The sequence below is a fragment of the Panthera leo genome, chromosome A2, assembly GCF_018350215.1.
Source record: "Panthera leo isolate Ple1 chromosome A2, P.leo_Ple1_pat1.1, whole genome shotgun sequence".
In the NCBI taxonomy this organism is placed as follows: Eukaryota; Metazoa; Chordata; class Mammalia; order Carnivora; family Felidae; genus Panthera; species Panthera leo.
The window spans coordinates 162,791,097-162,810,524 of NC_056680.1; the positions used below are offsets into that span (position 1 = coordinate 162,791,097).

The 19,428-nt window shown below is 37.4% G+C and overlaps 1 protein-coding gene across 23 annotated transcripts in view; it reads right to left on the reverse strand.

Annotated features, from left to right (window-relative positions):
* The window catches only part of KMT2C (lysine methyltransferase 2C), a 283,726-nt gene that overhangs the window by 192,536 nt on the left and 71,762 nt on the right, over positions 1-19,428 (reverse strand). For 22 of the 23 annotated variants that reach the window (XM_042927176.1, XM_042927161.1, XM_042927160.1 and 19 more), the window contains one exon: positions 13,388-13,476. In XM_042927176.1, coding sequence (XP_042783110.1) covers positions 13,388-13,476 — 89 coding nt within the window. Of the gene's footprint in view, positions 1-13,387; positions 13,477-18,217; positions 18,260-19,428 lie in introns of those variants that run through there. The other variant, XM_042927173.1, reaches the window with a different exon arrangement.

The following is a 19,428-nucleotide window of genomic DNA, read 5'->3' on the forward strand; positions in this document are numbered from 1 at the left end:
TCCTGAAACCATTAAAAAGAAAAAAAGAAAAATAACTAGTATTCAAACCTAGGGAATGCTAGAAATCATGTTAAAAGACACACCAGCTTTAATCATTTTCATTAGTAATTAATGAAAACTAATTAAGTAAACATTTACTCCGTAAGTTAGAAAGGATATCCACAAAAATTCCTAAAGCTAACCTGACACAAATAAGTAAATTCAGCAAGATTGCAGAATACAAGGCAACCATATAAAAATAAGTCATATTTTTATATATTAGCAATTACAGGTGGAAACCTTTTTAATGTATCATTTACCATAGCTCCCCAAGAAATGAAATAATTAGTATAACTCAAACAAAACATAAAGAGAATCTATATAAGAAAATTACAAAATGCCAATGAAATAAATCAAAAAACCCCATATGGAGAGACACGGCCAAGTTCATGTAATGGAAGACTACAGGCTTAACACAATTTCAGTTAAAATCCCAGCAGGATTATTTGTTTAAAAAAATTTTTTTAATATGTGGAAAGATGAAAGAAAAAATGGCTACAACAGTTTTGAAAAAGAATAAAGTTAGTAGAATAAAGTTCTAACACTTACAAAACTTATTTCTAGACAAAAGCCTATACATGACTGTTCAGTTTTTCAGATAGCTAAAAAATGCAAACTGTCCAAATATCTTTCAATAGGTGGGTTATATTACAAATTGGGGTACATCTAAACAAAGTACTATCACTCAGCAATAAAAAGAACAATCTATATTGATACATACAATAACAACCTGGATGAATCTCACAGATATTAAACTAAATGAAAGAAGCCAGTGTCAGAAGATTACATTTTGTATGATTTCATCTAGAATTTTTTAAAGATTTTTTTTAAAGCAATCTCTACATCCAAAATGGGGCTTAAACCCACAATCTCAAGATCAAGAGTTGTGTAATCCACCAACTGAGCCAGCCAGGCACCCCTGATTTCATTTATAGGGCATTCTCGAAGACAAAATTATAGTGAAAGAGAACAAATCAGTGGATGCCAGGGTTTGAAAGAAGGGGATGAGATGTGACTTTAAAGAGACAGCACAAAGGAGTTGGGAGGTAATAGTAAAGGCAAAACAAAACCAACAATAACTTCTCAGGGTTTTCAGCAGTAAGCTTTGCTTCCAGATCTACCAGGCTTGTTCAAAAATCAAGATTAAATATCATGTCTCAAATAAACTACTGGGACCTCATCAAAACAAAAAGCTTCTGCACAGCGAAGGAAACAATCAGCAAAACTAAAAGGCAACCAACAGAAGAATGGGAGAAGATATTTGCAAATGACATATCAGATAAAGGGTTAGTATCCAAAATCCAAAAAGAACTTAGCAAACTCAATACCCAAAAAAACAAATAATCCAGTGAAGAAATGGGCAAAAGACATGAATAGACACTTCTCCAAAGAAGACATCCAGATGGCCAACCTACACACGAAAAAATGCTCAACATCACTCATCATCAGGGAAATACAAATCAAAACCACGATGAGATACCACCTCACACCTGTCAGAATGGCTAACATTAACAACTCAGGCAACAACAGATGTTGGCGAGGATGCAGAGAAAAAGGATCTCTTTTGCATTGCTGGTGGCAATGCAAGCGGGTGCAGCCACTCTGGAAAACAGTAGGGAGGATCCTCAAAAAAACTAAAAATAGAACTACCCTATGACCCAGCAATTGCACTACTAGGCATTTATCCACGGGATACAGGTGTGCCGTTTCAAAAGGACACATGCACCCCCATGTTTATAGCAGCACTATCGACAATAGCCAAAGTATGGAAAGAGCCCAAATGTCCATCGATGGATGAATGGATAAAGAAGATGTGGTGTATATATATACAATGGAGTATTACTCGGCAATCAAAAAGAATGAAATCTTGCCATTTGCAACTACGTGGATGGAACTGGAGGGTATTATGCTAAGTGAAATTAGTCAGAGAAAGACAAAAATCATATGACTTCACTCATATGAGGACTTTAAGAGACAAAACAGATGAACATAAGGGAAGGGAAACAAAAATAATATAAAAACAGGGAGGACGACAAAACAGAAGAGACTCATAAATATGGAGAACAAACTGAGGGTTACTGGAGAGGTTGTAGGAGGGGGGATGGGCTAAATGGGTAAGGGGCATTAAGGAATCTACTCCTGAAATCACTGTTGCACTATATAATAACTAATTTGGATGTAAATTTTTAAAAAATAAAAAAAATTAAATAAAAAAAAATAAATAACCCCCCCCCCAAAAAAAAATCATGTCTAGACTACAGGTAAAATGTAATATCCACTAAAAATCTCTCCCCATAGAAGGTACAAACTGGCTATGTAAAAACTCTAGAGAAATAGGCTTAACAAAGTCTAATGACCAAGGCAGAATTTCTGTAAAGGGGGAGTGCAGTAGGAATTCATAGAAAGAAAAAAAGGGGTGATTCTTAGAAAAAGACTTGGGTAACTGAGATCGGTCTATCCAAAGTGAAAGCCAACACACAAGCTTGCACCCAGTTTGAATATGTTCTTCCTTCATGAGAAATGAAATCCCCTAGGCAAGCCTCCAGTCTAGAATGAAGTAAGAGCTCTGGATAAAACTGTTAACAATGTAGTCTGAAGGTGTCATTTAACATAATATTAATTAAAAACATGGAAGGAAGGGGTTGCCTGTGTGGCTCAGCTGGTTAAATGTCCAACTCTTGATTTCAGCACAGGTCATGATCTCACAGTTCGTGAGATCGAGCCACACATCAGGCTCTGTGCTGATAGCATGGAGCCTGCTTGGGATTCTCTCTCTCCCTCTCTCTCTGCAACCCCCCCACCCACCCACCAACTCACGCATACACACATGTTCACTCTCTCTAAGTAAACTTAAAAAATGTTTTAATTAAAAAATAAATAATAAACAAACACGGAGGGAAGGATTCAAGCAAATGCTCAGTGACTCTAAATTCTTGAGAATGGAACTGATATACCAAGGATAATTTTAAGAAGTTCCCTCCAGTCAAACTCTAAATACTCTGTACAGCCTAGAGAGACTAACAAATCAAGTCAAAGTTCTACTAAAAAATGTAAAATTGGGCAGAGTACGACAATACCTACCAGGGGGCTGATGGGGACCTATTGGTCAAAAGGTACAAAGTTGCAGTTTTATATAGGATCAGTAAGTCTAGAGATCTAATGTACCATATAGTTAATAATACTGAGCTGAATACTAGAAATTTACTGAGAGTAGATTTCAGATCAAAAGAAAGTAGGAGACATTATATTAATTTCAGACACAGCAGACTTCATAGCAAGTAAAGTTATCAGGGACAAAGAGTATCATTACATAATGATAAAAGGGTCAATTCTCCAAGAAGACATAGTGATCCTTTACACATATGCACCTAACAACAGTGTCAAAATCCATGAAGCAAAAATTGATAGAACTAGAGACAAATATATAAATCCACTGTTATATATGAGGATGTTAACACCCAACTATCAAAAATAGATCCAGCAAGTAGATAATCACTAAAGACATGGTTCAACCCAACACCACTATCAATCAACTGGATAAAACGGACATCTATAGACTACTTCATCCAATAACAGCAGACTACACATCCTTCTCCAGATCACATGGGTAACACACCAAGAGACCACATTCTGGGACATAAAACACATTTAAAATAACAAAAATCATACAATGTCTGCCCTCAGACCACAGATGGAATTAAACTGGAAAGACAGTTGGAAAATTCCAAAATATTTAAAGGTTAAAGAACATACTTCTACATAACACATGAATCAAATAAGAAATTTCAAGAGAATTTTAAATATTTTGAACTAAATAGTAATGAAAACACAACTTCTTAAAATTTGTGAGATGCATTTAGTGCATCAAAGCAGTGCTTTGAGAGAAATTTATAGCATGGAATGTATATATTAGAAAAGATTTATAAGCAACCAATCAAACTAGAAAAAGGAAAGCAAATTAAATCCAAGTAAGCAGAAGATAGCAAATAATAATGAGAGCAGAAATCAATAAAACTTGAAACAGGAAATCAATGGAGAAAAATAATGAAACCAAAGAGCTGCTTCTTTGAAAAGATCAATAAAATCAGTAAGCCTCCAGCCAGGCTTATTGAAAGAAAAAAGGGGAGAGGACATAAATTAGTAATATTAGAAATTAAAGAAAGAACCTCACTACAGGTCCTAAGGACATTAAAAGGTCAATAAAGAAATAAATTAACAATTCTGTGCCCACAAAATTGATAACCTAGATGAACTTCTTTGAAAGACACAATTTGCCAACACTCACCACAAGAAGAAACAATCTGAATATATCTATACCTGTTAAAGAAGTTGAATCAATAATTAATAACCTTATAAAACTGAGAGCACCCAGCCCTGATGGCTTCACTGGTGAATTCTACCAAACACTTAAGGAAGATATACTAAATCTCTACAATGTCTTCTGGAATACAGAAGCAAAGGAAACACTTCCTAACTCACTCTATTAGAACAGCATTACCTTAATGCCAAAAACAAAAACAAAGACATTGCAAGGAAACAAAACACAATAACAAAATCTACAGAACAGTATCCCTTAAGAACATAAATGCAAAAATCCTCAACAAAATATTAGCAAAGTGAATCCAAAGACATACAAAAAGAATTATATACCACAACCAAGCAGAATTTATCCCAAGTAGGCAAAACTTGTTCAACATTGGAAAATAAATTAATGTAAAAAAAGAAAATTAATGTAATTCATTGCATCTATAGGCTAAAAAAGAAAAATCACATAATCATATCAGTAGATGCAGAGAAAGCATCAGACAAAATCCAACACCCACTCATGATAAAAACTACTCTCGGTATACCAGAACTTCTTCAACTTAATAAAGAATATCTACAGGGGTGCCTGGGTGGCTCAGTTGGTAGAGCACTGGACTCTTGATTGCAGCTCAGGTCATATCTCATGGTTCATGGAATCGAGCCCCACACCAGGCTGTGTGCTGACAATGCAGGGCCTGCTTGGGATGCTCTCGCTCCCTCTCTGCCCCTCCCCCATTCTCATGCGCACTCTTAAAATAAGTAAACATTAAAAAATTAGAATCTACAAAAAAAAACATATAGCAACGCCATATTTAATGGTGAGAAACTAGAAACTTTCCCACTAAGATCAAAAATAAACCAAGGATGTCACCCTCTCACTACTCCTTTTCAACTTCTTATAAGAAGTTCTTATAGCTATTTGTACAAAGACCAGAACAGAAAATAAAAGGTATACTGATTGGGAAGGAAGAAAAAAAATGGTTTTTGTTCAAAGATGTCATGATCATTTATGTACAAAATCCAAAAGGATATGCAAAAACAAAACCTTGGAACTAATAGGCAATTATAGCAAGATTACAAGATAACAAGGTTACTGAACAAAGTCAATCACTTTTATATACACTTTATATATATATATATATATACACATAGTAATGAACAAGTAGAATGCGTATTAATATCATTTATGTTAGCATCTCCCCAAAATCAAATACTTCTGTATAAGTCTAACAAAATACACATAAGATCTACATGATGAAAACTACAAAACTCTGATGAAGGAAAATAAAGAAGAACTAATAAATGGAGTTATTTCATATTCATGGATTGGAAGACTCAATATTGCTAAGATGTTTGTTCTTCCCCATTTTATCTATAGATTCAAGGCAGTCTTAATCAAAACCCCAGTAAGTTATTTTGTGGATGTTGACAAACTGATTCTAAAATGTTTACAGAAAAGCCAAAGACTCAGATTAGCCAACAACATACTGATGAAGAACAAAGTTGGAGAACTGACTTCAAGACTTACCAGATAGCTACAGTAATCGAGAATGTATAATTTTGGCAAAAAAGTGAATACATTAGTAGTATGGTACAGAGAAGCCAGAAATAGACACAAATAAATACTTATCTGGTCATTAAGACAAGACACAAAGACAATACAATGGAGAAAAAAAGTCTTTTTGAACAAATGATGCTGGAAAAACTTAACGCCTGTGCACACGCATGCACGTGCGCGCGCGCGCACACACACACACACACACACACACACACACACACACAATCTCGACACAGACTATATACATCCTTCACAAACGTAAACGTAAATGGATCACAGACCTCAATGTTAAATGCAAAAGTATAAAATTCTTAGAACATAGGAGACAATCTAGATGACCTTGGGTTTAGCAATGATTTTTTAGATACAAACCAAAGTCATGATACATGAAAGAAACAATTGATAAAAAGGACTTTGTTAAAATTAAAAGTTTCTACTCTGCTTAACACATTGACAAGAGATTAAGAACTTAAGCCACAGACTGGGAAAAGACACATCTGACAAAGGACTCTTACCCAAAATATACAAAGACCTCCTAAAACTCAACAATAAGAAAATTAACAACCTGATTTAAAAATGAGCTAATAAATTTAACAGACATCTCACCAAAGATATACAAATGGCAAATAACCATACTAAAAGATGTTCCACCTGATACGTTATCGGGGAAATGTAAATTGAAATGGGAAACTATTACACACTTATTAGGATGGCCAAGAACAGACACATGAAAAGATGTTCGATGTCACTCATCATCAGGGAAATACAAATCAAAGCCACACTGAGATATCACCTCACACTGGTCAGAGTGGTCAAAAAATGAACAAATCAGGAGACTACAGATGCCGGCGCACATGTGGAGAAATGGGAACCCTCTTGCACTGTTGGTGGAATGCAAACTGGCGCAGCCGCTCTGGAAAACAGTGTGGAGGTTCCTCAAAAAATTAAACATAGAACTACCCTATGACCCAGTAATAGCACTAACAGGAATTTATCCAAGGGATACAGGAGTGCTGATGCATAGGGGCACATGTACCCCTATGCTAATAGCAGTGCTTTCAACAACAGCCAAATTATGGAAAGAGCCTAAATGTCCATCAACTGATGAACGGGTAAAGAAGATGTGGTTTATATATACAATGGAATACTACTTGGCCATGAGAGAGAATGAAATCCTGCCATTTGCACCAATGAGGATGGAACCGGAAGGTATTAGGCTGAGTGAAATAAGTCAGTCAGAGAAAGACATATCATAGGTTTTTGCTCATACGTGGATGTTGAGAAACTCAACAGAAGACCATGGGGGAGGGGGAGGGGAAAAAATAGTTACAGAGAGGGAGGGAGGCAAACCATAAGAGACCCTTAAATACAGAGAACAGAGGGTTGATGGGGGTGGGGGAGAGGGGAAGATGAGTGATGGGCATTGAGGAGGGCACTTGTTGGGATGAGCGCTGGGTGTTGCATGGAAGCCAATTTGATAATAAATTAAAAAAAAGAAGTTGGAGGAAGAGGAGGAGGATGAGGAGAATCAGCAACACTGACAACACCAAACGCTGGAGAGGACGGGGAGCAAAAGGAAGTCTCAGTCACGGCTGGTGGGAGTGCAAAATGGTACAGCCACTTTGGAAGACAGTTTGGCAGGGTCTTACAAAACTAAACATACTCTTACTCTTACCACATGATCCAGCAATCATGCTCCTTGGAACTTACCCAAAGGAGCTGAATACTTACTCACATTCACACAAAACCTGCATGTGGATGTTTCCAGTAGCTTTACTCATAATTGCCAAAACTTGGAAGCAACCACGATGTCCTTCAGCAGATGAATGGATAAACAAACTGTAGTACATCCCAACAACAAATATTATTTACTGCTAAAAAGAAACGAGTTCTCAAGTTATGAAAAGACATGCAGAAAAATTAAATGCATAATGCTAAGTGAAAGAGGTCAATCTGAAAAGGCTACATACTGTATGATTCCAACTGTAAGACCTTCTAGAAAAAGCAGAACTATGTAGACAGTAAAAAGATCAGCGGTTGCGCTGGGTTAAAGGGGAGGGAGGGATGAACAGGTGGAGCACAGAGGGGCTTTAGGGGCGTGAAAATACTATATAACACTATAATGACAGATACATAGCATCACACACTTGTCCAAACTCACAGAACATACAGCACGAAGAGGAAACTATGGGTGATAATGATGTATCAACGCAGCTCCATCACTTATAACAAATATACCATGCTGGTGGGGGGGTGTTGATAACGACAAAAGCTATGCATGTGCAAGGGCAGGAGGCATACAGGAAATACCCGTGCCTTCCACCCAATTTTGCTGTGAACCTGTAACTGCTCTAAAACTAACGTCTGCCAATAAAAAGTATGCTAGAGGGAAACTGAAAGCATCGATGTGAACAAGGACTTATTTATAAGCACGTGCATACACTCTCACATCTGTGTAGTAACTAATATCACTAAAATGGACTAACATAACTAATTCTCGATAAAAAACAATACAATATGCATCCTTAGAGATAAAAATCTCTAATCCTACTCTCCACTAAAAAGAACTAGGAGTCCTTGGGGAACAGTCGATTTCATATCCTGGGACAGAGAAAATTAAAGACAGACCTGAAAAACACTGCTGCCAAAGAGCAATGAGCTTTCAAACATTTTGAGATGATACTGAAAAGGGCTTAGAAGCCAGCTGCAAAGGGGCTCCCACTAGCCAAACTACGACAACTTAAATAGTCAAAAGAAATTTTTAATTATAATTAGCTAAATCATAATTAACCAATTATAATTAACTAAACAAGTTTGCAAAGCCCTGATTATATAATGATTCTCCAAGAAAAGTGGAATTTCTCTTAAGTACCTTACACTTCATTCAGGTTGATTTTATTTACACAGGAAAAAGCAGACTAGTAACAAAAAACATAGGATTTTCTTAACATAAAAATGTAACAAACTGATCTGTGAAATTTCTTGCAACTTCCCCAATGGCCACTTGTAGGATACTCATTCCTACCACCTTACCCCACCCACACACAAACCCCCATCCTCATTTTAATAAACACTCTTACATTACTATACATCATTAAACAGATGTACCAAGGCACAAAAGTCACAGATATAAGGGACTTCACAATAAACCTTGGGCCTTGAGACATGCACAAAGATATTAAAGCCTTGCAGCCAACTCGAGTGTGGTTTTAAACTTATTAGAAACGCATGGAACCCTTCTCTTTGCTTGGGTTTATTTGTAGCTTATTTTTTTTTTTTTAAGTTTTATTTATTTAAGTAATCTCTACACCCAACATGGGGCTCAAAACTCATGACCCCAAGACCAAGAGTCAGTCACATGCTCCTCTGACTGAGCCAGCCAGGCACCCCTGTAGCTTGGTAGTTTTAACAACTATTCTCTATTCTTTGCTTTACTAGTCTCCTTACCTTGTGTGTTCACTAAAGCAAGTGGACAAAGGTCTTTCCAAGGACCAAGACAGGAAAAACAAACTCACTTGATTTTATTTAACTTTAGTATCAAGGCCAGAATAAGAAAAATACCCCGCTCCTGTCAAAACATTCTACTAAATTTTATTTGCCTTGATGTTTCATAAGAGATAGCATAAGAAGACAGTCTATTTGTGGGGCTTACTACTCTAAACATAAGAAAACATTAAATGTTAGAATTTTAGCTTTGTGGTGATGTTCTAAGTATAGTACTAGCTTAGAAATACAAGAGAAACTGTAAGAATGCAACACTCGTTCTACTAGTGAACTAAAGCCTACTATGTGTCTGGGAGTATTCTAGGCACTGGGAATAAATCCATGAACAAGACAAATCCCTAACCTTCGGAAGCTTACAGTCGAGTGTGGAAGACACACAATAAACCACTATCTAATACTATGTCCTATCTGTTTAAATACTAAGAAGAAAAGTAAAGGAGAAAAGGACAGAGTGACAAGTGTTAGACAAGTTGGCCAAGAAACGCCTGTCTGAGAAGAGAGCAAATGAGCGGAGACCTGAAGGAAGCCAGACAATAATCAGTACGAATATCTAGGAAAGTGGGGCGGGGGGGTTCTAAGCGGATATAAAGTGTAAAAGCCTGTTAAAGGAATTGTTAGTGGCCTCTGGGAATAGCAAAAAGGCCAGTACGTCTGGAGCCCAATGAGCAAGGGGGAAAGTAGAAGATGTCATTGGACAGGTAGCCAAAGTCAGGCTAGTACAGGGTGAAAACCATGATATATGAGCTTTGAATTTTGTTCTAAGTTTCACTGGAGGCTCTGTATGGTTGAAAGAGGGAAGGAAAAGACTCTGAGTTTGGCCTGAAAAGATCCCTGGCTGTTCTGTGGACAACAAGACTACGATGAAGAGCAAAAGCAAGGAGACAGGAAGCTCCTGGAGCCACCCACACAAGCAGTGCTGGTGGACAGTAGAGACAGAGGTGGAAAGCGTCTGAAACAGGATATATGGTGAAGGTGCAGACCAAAGACTTTCGGATGGGCTCCATAGTTTTTAGCCTGAAAGATGCATGATGTCATTTAAGGAGATGGAAACACCGGAAGAGAAGGTTTCAGGATAACAAAAAATAGCACCGCACAGGACACCTTAAGTTTAAGATCCTCTTTAGACATCTAAGAGCGGATGTTAAGAAGAAAGCTAAAGATACAGGCTGTGCTCAAAGCAAGAAAAGAGCCGATAATATAATTTTTGGAATGAAGAGCACAAAGATAGTATGTAAAGCAACTAAACTGAAGGTGAGCAAAAGACAATGAAGAGAGACCAGCGATGCAGGAAAATAGCCAAAGAATGTGGTGTCCTGCAAGTGAAGCAAAAAAACAGTCACTACTGAAAGAGGTTAGCTGTGTGAAACAACACTGAATAGGACACTGTGTGAAGGCAGACAAAGACTAAAAGCTGGCTGCGGCAGTATGAGATCACGGGCAACACCGGCAAGAACGATCTCCAACAAGTGGAGGGGGGAGAAAGCCCGTCTCAGAGGAGGGTCATGAGAAAGTGGTCAAAAATGAGCAGCAGCCACAAGTATAGACAACTCCTTCATGGACTTTTCCTATAAAGGTGAGTAAAAAATCAGGGGGGGCGCCTGGGTGGCTCGGTTGGTCGAGCGTCCGACTTCGGCTCAGGTCATGATCTCACGGTTCGTGGGTTCGAGCCCTGCACTGGGCTCTGTGCCGACAGCTCGGAGCCTGAAGCCTGCTTCGGATTCTGTCTCCCTCTCTCTCTGCTCCTCCCCGGCTCACACTCTGTGTCTCTCTCTCTCAAAAATAAATAAACATTAAAAAGTTTAAAAAAAAAAAAAAAAAAAGCAACATAGTACCTGGAAAGGGACCTCTGATCAAGGGAGGGTGTTTGTGTTCAGGAAAGGCAATACTGCAGCACGTTCAAATGCTAATGGAAATGATTCACTGAGACAGGAAATGCATGCTGCAAGAAGCCAAGGAAAAGGAGGGTGCCAGGTCCCTATGAGGGGAAGACAGAGAATCCAGGACATGCAGCAGAGCTGACCTTTGATAACCAGACGTTTCACCCCTCAATTTTAACAGTAGTGAAGGTAAAACACATGGAAGGGACTGCAAGCGGGAAAGAAGATGCGATGGTGGGTCAGTAGAGCATCTCTTCCCTGGTTCCCTCTATTTTTTTTTTTCCATTGAAATAAGCAAGATCATCAATAATTTAAGAATGAAAAATGGGAAGAGGTGTTAGAAGCTTGAAAAGAGAAGAGAAGGTGATGAAAGAATCATCACTGATACTGGGAGAGGAAATTTCTAAGTACACGTGGAATGAGTGTAGGGTAGCAATCATACACACTTGAGATTTGAAGTCATAAATTTAAAATGAAACCAGTGACCAAGTTTATGTTTTTCTCCAGCCATTTTCAGCTGCTACATTGCAGAATTTAGGTTTTGTAATAAAAGGAAACCAATCGGAGGGTGGTAAAAACGTTAAAGTTGAGACGATGACTCCAACAATGGGTCACAAACTCGGAGCTAGTGGAGGAGGGTAACAACCCATCGCTGAGATCACTGGATTGGAGGACTCGATATGGTTGAAGAATTATGATGTGAGAATACTGGGAGAAAACGAGCTGGAAAAAGAAGGGGTAGCAGTCAGAGGGTTAGGACAGTTGATGGCGAGATTCTGGAAGTGAAACGGCAATCCTGATAACAAGCGAGACAACGACAAAGGCTAATAATGTAGGACCTTCTTATGGCCCTACATTAAGAGGACTGAGGTGGGCTGCAGAATAGGAACTTTAAGGAAATCCAGGAGCCAAGAGGTCTGGGTACTGAATAGATTATTAAAATCACAATGGGAGGAGCAGGGGAAAGGAGAAAGGCAGATGCTAAATTTCTAGAGAATGAGGGAAAGTACTCGGGAAGACTGCTGTTAGAAGACTGCCTGTGGCACAGTCTGGTAGCACTGGTTTAAAGCAACTCATAAGCAATCGCTATGTTGAAAAATGTCACTTAAGACTTCAAAAAGACCTTCCGCTAGAAAGTAACAGTATACAGTACAGAAAAAATTTTAGGAAAAAAATCCTGAAAAGTAACTAGTGGGGCACTTATATAAATTCAAGCTTAAACCAATGTGGTAACAAATCCGCAGCAAAACGGCAAAATGTGGAACTGTGCATTCCAAGCTACAGCCGGAACTCTACCTACTGAGACCCTACTGGAAAAGAAAGAGGGATGAGAACTGGAGAACACGTGAAGGCCTTCCAAGAATTACAGCTGTAGAGCACCAACACACTGGCGAAGTATCTTATGGAAAATTGTGTTTCAGGATACAGCAATTTCTAACTTTTCTCTAAAAACTGGATGACATTCTGTGAGCAACAGGAAGACAACATTCAACTTCAGAGAAAAAGCCGATCACTATGTCTAAACTCTATCAAACAACGGTTAAAAACCACTGCCAACGAGAGACCATCTCACACAGATGCCTTCTGAATACAATATGAAACCTCGTCCTTTTGACATTTTAAATCACTAACTCTATAAATTTTGGAAGTATCTTCCCTTTGCAGATCCACAATACACGTTAGCTTCTTTAAGGCACCTAAACGTCCAAAAGACCAGAAAGCATTTGGTCTGGTTTAACCCAGCATTTCACAATACCATTAGTTAATGGGGCATATTTTTCCCCTCACACATATACTAACACAATAAGCTTCAAACAAACGCTGGGTGGTTCATAAAAGAAATATATTACAAACTATCAAACTGATGACCTGGAACTACTGCTTAACCCAGTTTTAATTTTGCTTCAATAAAAACATTTCTCTATAGATATTAAATATTTTCCACTAAATCAGCACTGTCAGGAAAAAAAGAGAACTCAGTTTTTTCACTGTCATAACCTATCAAACTACTTCAGCAGATGTAAATTTTAGAACTCAGTATACAGACAAATGCTAATTGTGCAAATTATGATGTACATTTTTAAAAATCTGTTAAGTTTGATACCTGTTTCCACAATATTTTCTGTTTCTGTTGTCTCCAGTCCATCCATGCTGTCCTCATCTTCCACTGTAATTTTTCCTCTGCTTCGAGGCCTATATAGAAATAAATACATAGAATTATAAATGTTAAGGCTTATAATTAACACACATAAAAAGTTGAAGGTATACAAAATCAAACAATTTAGGCAATTTTAACTACATTATACCATATCAAATGGCAAATATAACACTTTAGAGTCATTTCTCCTTCAAACCCAGCCTTTCCTTACACAAATGTGAATACAGCCCAGAATGATATATTTTGTCCTCACAACTCACTTTTTAAAGTATTCTTTATTTTATGCCCTGTTCTTCTCTTGACCTGACCGTGAGATGACCCTCTGTCTATACGAGGAGTTTTTTAACCACCCAATGAACTTGAACTTCTTTTCAAAGTTCATACGCCAGGTTACATACCTCTCTACCTAGTGAAATTGAGTAGTGATGCCCAGAGAAGCTTATTTTTAAGATGCTTCCATACATAAAAGTGATGCAGACCCTTGCAAACCACTCAAAAAAAATAATAATAAATTCTGTAAATGTTGAACATAATCTAATCACACACCTTACAAATGTGGTGCAACTTAATTTACAAAATTCACTTCAGTAAAGTAAAATAAACACAAGAGTCATGAAAAAGTGAGTCTTTGACCTAATGCAATTTTAAAAAATGCCTTTAAATTTTGTGAAGTCTCAGAAATTAAGGATAGAAATTAGTCAAAAAAAATCCACTTTTTAAACATAAAATAAGAAAAACAAGAAATTATATATTTTTAAAACTTAGAAATTGACAGCAGTATTCAATTTCAGAGCTTTAAATTATTTCATTACTCAAAAAGTCACAAAACTCACTATTTAAGGTGAAAAACACTCAAAAGAGTAGAAAATAAAGGATTAATAATAAGAAAAAACTAAACAAAAGCTTTTTTAAACAATAGAAAATAGAAAATTTAAATAGGAAATCTACTTAAATCTTTCTTTTAAATGATATTAATCAAAAACAATAAAAGAGATGTAACATGAGAATTTTTTTAAGTTAAAGCAATCAAAGTCTAAATGATTTTCGATATGAACTATTGCAAATTGTCAAAAGGTCACTCCTACCCACAAAAGACTTTAAAAGAAAACACTTGGAACCAAAATCCTAACAAATATATCTACAAACTATGGTTGGGGAAGAAAAAAAAAAAAAAACTAAGTAAAATAATAGTAAATATCACCAAAATGAAAGTATGACTTAATATTAGAAAGAAAGTATGATTTAATATTAGAAATTAGCTAATACAACAGATCAAACAGCCAAAACAGCATCGTTTCAAACTTCATGAGGGAAGGGGAAAGAAACAGAACTAAGAAACCACATGGACTGGGTAAGAAGGTGACTGGGGCTAAAGGATTCCAAGGCTCATTTTAGGGCTCATGGAAAAAGGGAAAGGATATTTAGCTTTAGAATTTATTAAGTAGTTATGTTTAAATTTAAAAGAAAACTTTACAACAAAGGGAAAGAAGGGATGAGGAACATTTGACCAAACCAAAATGGGCCAAAGGAAAAATAAAACAATATGTAATAGACAGAAAATAAAGTAACAAGATAAAAATTAAATACAAATGTAAGTTTTCACAGTAAATGTAAGTGGCTTAAACTTGGCTGCCATTATTTAATAATAAAAAGATTAATTTACCAAGATACCTCAACAGAACTTCTCACATTTTATAAAGCAAACATTTACACATCAAAGAGGAACTGATAGATTCACAATCATTACGAAAAATGTTCACATCCCACTCTCAGAAATGGAGATGAAGTATAGCTAGAATTACAATTACTCGGACAACATATTTAAGAAGCATCATTAGGGGCGCCTGGGTGGCTCAGTCGGTTAAGCCGCCGACTTCGGCTCAGGTCATGATCTCGCGGTCCGAGAGTTCAAGCCCCGCTTCAGGCTCTGTGCTGACAGCTCAGAGCCTGAAGCCTGTTTCAGATTCTGTGTCTCCCTCTCTCTGACCCTCCCCCATTCATGCTCTGTCTCTCTCTGTCTCAAAAATAAATAAACGTTAAAAAAATAAAAATAAAAATAAACAAGCATCATTAGATGATTCGATCAATCCTCCTGTGTCTGGCTCTGTTAAAATACAGGATACAGGGTTAAACAACAAAATCTCTGTCTTCACTAAACCACATTCTAGTGAGAAGAAATATGTTACTCTTCTAAACAAACAAACAAAAAATACATATAACATCAAGATAATATGAAGGAAAACTATAAAGCAAAAAATAAGGGACTAACTACAATTTTAATTAAGATAGAGGCGCCCGGACGTGCAATTAGCGTCCCACTTCTGCTCAGATAATGATCTTGCAGTTCGTGAGTTCAAGGCCCGAGTCGGGCTCTGTGCTGACAGCTCAGACCCTGGAGCTTGCTTGGGATTCTGTGTGTGTGTGTCTCTCTCTCTCTCTCTCTCTCTCTCTCTCTCTGCCCCTCCCCTGCTCTGTCTCTCTCTCTCTCTCAAAAATAAACATTTAAACATTTTTTAAAAAGAATTATAAAGATATTCATAAAATAAACTTTACAAAATAAAATTGTCTGTAAAGAGACAGTTCAGTAGAGACCTGAGGTACAACAGGAAGCAACCCATGCAGATATCTGGAAAAAGAGCACTACAGTAGAAGGAAGAGGCAAATGCAAAGCTACTGACATTAAGAGTATGTGAGGGTTGGAAGAAGAGCAAAAATACACTGTGGCTGGAACAGAGTAAGTGGGAAGGGCAGTAAGGAGATAGAAGGTCAAAGAATTTTCTTAATAAAAGGAATCTGCTTTTGTAGAAACCTATAGACAAATATAAGGACTATGTACAGAGAGATTGGAAATTCTTGAAATAATCCCAACATAACTGCTACAATGGAATAGACAATAAGAAACTAGTTCAAGAGATACTATGGAGGCAGAATTTTAATCTTTCTTTTATGATTCTTCATGATAATGAATACTCATTGTTAAAGAAATTGAAACATGATGACTTAGCTGGTTTTGTCATTTAATGTTCCAAACCAGTGTTTTGCTCTGTTTTATGTTTCTTTCTCCACTTTCCTGACCATTGCTATTTTTTGTTTTCTGGCACAATTGGCTTTATTTCAAATTTGTTTTATCTAGAAGTGGGGGGGGGGGGGGGGGTGGAGGGAGTGTGTGTGTGTGTGTGTGTGTGTGTGTGTGTTCAGCTTTCTATATTGTGGTATTCCTCAAATAGAAATTTTTAATTTTTGCCTTGCTTTCTTTTCCTTACTTCTCTCAATTCTTGGTTTTGGCACCAATAAGGCATGCTTTTTACATTCACCAATCCATCACAATTCTTTTCCTTCTGTTCAATGGACCAACTTATCAACATTATGTAATTTTTAAATTTCCCATATTTCCTTTAAATTTCTCTTTTTTTCTTTTTATTTTTTTTAATGTTTATTCAGTTTTGAAAGAGAGCAAGCAGGGGTGGGGCAGAGAGAGAGGGAAACACAGAATCGGAAGCAGGCTCCAGGCTCAGAGCTGTCAGCACAGAACCTGACTAGGGCTCCAACTCATGGACTATGAGATCATGACCTGAGCAGAAGTTGGACACCCAACCCACTGAGCCACCCAGGCACCCCTCCTTTATGTTTTTCTATTGCTGCTCACTGGCTTCTGGTATGATTTTTCTGACTAATCAAATGCTAAATTTATTTTTTTCTGAATGCAAAAGATAATGGCCGTACTTTGTCAAAGCCGTATCACTGAAAAATAGATGCCTACATTTTATATTTCCATATTGCTTTCAGATGTTCCCAGTTTTGGTTTTTAATAGAACTTTGAAGTCTAATTACATATGGTAACATAAAAATTATTTATTTTAATTTTTCTTTGGCTTTTCTTCCCTCTTCTCTTTTTCTTTTGTATCTATTAGCCCTTTTATTGTAGTTTTGATTCACTCTGTTGCAAAGAAATTTGAAGTAAATAACAGCACTAACTGAAGAAAAATTTCCACCAAAAATCCAATGTTCCATATTAATACTATGAATTAAAACTCATTTAAGTTCCTAAAATAATACAGCAGACTTCTATTTAAAGCCACATGGGAGTAAGAAGGTTCAAATTACCCTCCAGCCATAAACAGCTAGAAAACCAGACAGACTATAGGAAACAACCATGACTAGACATTAAACAAAAGGGAGGGACAGAACTGTAATCCCTGGACAACAGGAAAGAAACAAGGTGAACCCTACTATCACAAAGCCTTTCTTTTCTCTTTTACTTTTCTAAAACTTTGTTTGTTTGTTTGTTTGTTTGTTTGTTTGTTTAATCACCCAATGTGGGGCTCAAACTCACAACTCTGAGATCAAGACTAACATGCTCTTCACACTGAGCCAGCCAGGCACCCCACATCACAAAGGCTTTCTGCATGGAGTTAATGTACAAACTACAGCACAGAGAGGGGAACTCAGAGGCTGGCAATTTTGCGGAAATGGGGACACAGAAATCACCTGTTCTGGAGGCTAGAAATTGTGGAACAGAGTACACAAGAGGAAGGAGTTGTACAGGGAAATAGATCCAGACATCTGCATAAGGGTACCCTTAAGTTTTTATCTGAATACCAATCTGTTTAAAAGTGGAGTAAAACCCCAAAAGGCTGAACAAGAACAAGTTCCAAGGAAAGATGAGAGCACAGCTGCAACACAAGTCCCAGAGCTCCCAGAGCCAGGAATCAGTCGTATTCCCTCCAGCCAGAGTGCCAAGACCTCACTGACTATATTAACACATTCAAAACATGCCTTTAAAATTAGGGCTGGGGTGGCTGGGTGGCTCATCCGGTAAAGTGTCCAACTCTTGATCTCAGCTCAGGTCTTGATCTCAGGGTCCTGAGTTCAAGCCCCACGTTGGGCTCTGCACTGAGCATGAAGCCTACTTAAAAATAAGTAACAAAAACAAACAAATAAAAGTAATGCTAAATGAAGCCTACAACACATTATCTTCTAGACCATCCCTAAGAGAGCTAACAAATAAGTCTCAATAATCAAAATTTTCCAAAACTAACTTTAAAACAAAGTTCAACATTTGTTTTACAACAAATCTAGCTCAACAACAACAAAAAACAATAGGAACAACAAAAATCACAAAGTATGGCATCCAATGAAAATGTACCAAGTATACAGAGAAGCAGGAAAATGGAGTCTCAACCAGGAGAAAATATAAAAATAAAAACAGAAAACAATGGAGTTAACAGAAGGGACAACCACAGATATTAAATCACCTATTATCAATATGCGTCATATGCTTAAGAATGAAATAGAAAATGAGGAGCCCTGGGGTGGCTCAGTGGGTTAAGCATCCCACTCGTGATATTAGCTCAGGTCGTAATTTCCCAGTCGTGGGATGGAGCCCCATGCCAGGCTCTGCACTGAGCCTGGAGCCTGCTTGGGATTCTCTCTCTCCCTTTCTGCCCCTCTCCACCACCAAATAAATAAACATTTTATTAAAAAAGAATGTAAAAGATAGGGCCCTGGGTGGCTCAGTCAGTTGAACATCTGACTTCGGCTCAGTTCACGATCTCGTGGTTTGTGAGTTCAAGCCCCACATCAGGCTCTGTGCTGACAGCTCGGAGCCTGGAGCCTGCTTCAGATTCTGTGTCTCCCTCGCTCTTTGCCCCCCACCCCCCCCCCTGCTTATGCTCTGTCTCTCTCTGTCTCTCAAAAATGAATAAATGTTAAATAAATAAATAAATGTATGTAAAGGAAAATGAATGAGAAAAATGAGTAAAAAAATTTTAATGGAATTCACAGAGGTAACATCAAAAACTAACAAAATTTTCACTTTGAATAATTAACATCTGATCAGAAATGGCAAAAGAAAAGATGAATGACCTTAAAGATACAGCAAACAATACCTACCCAAAGTAAAAGATGAAATGAAAAAAGACAAACAGCTACAGAGCCCTGTGGGGCAATAGCAACCAATCTAACATGTGAGGTTGGGAGTGGGAAGG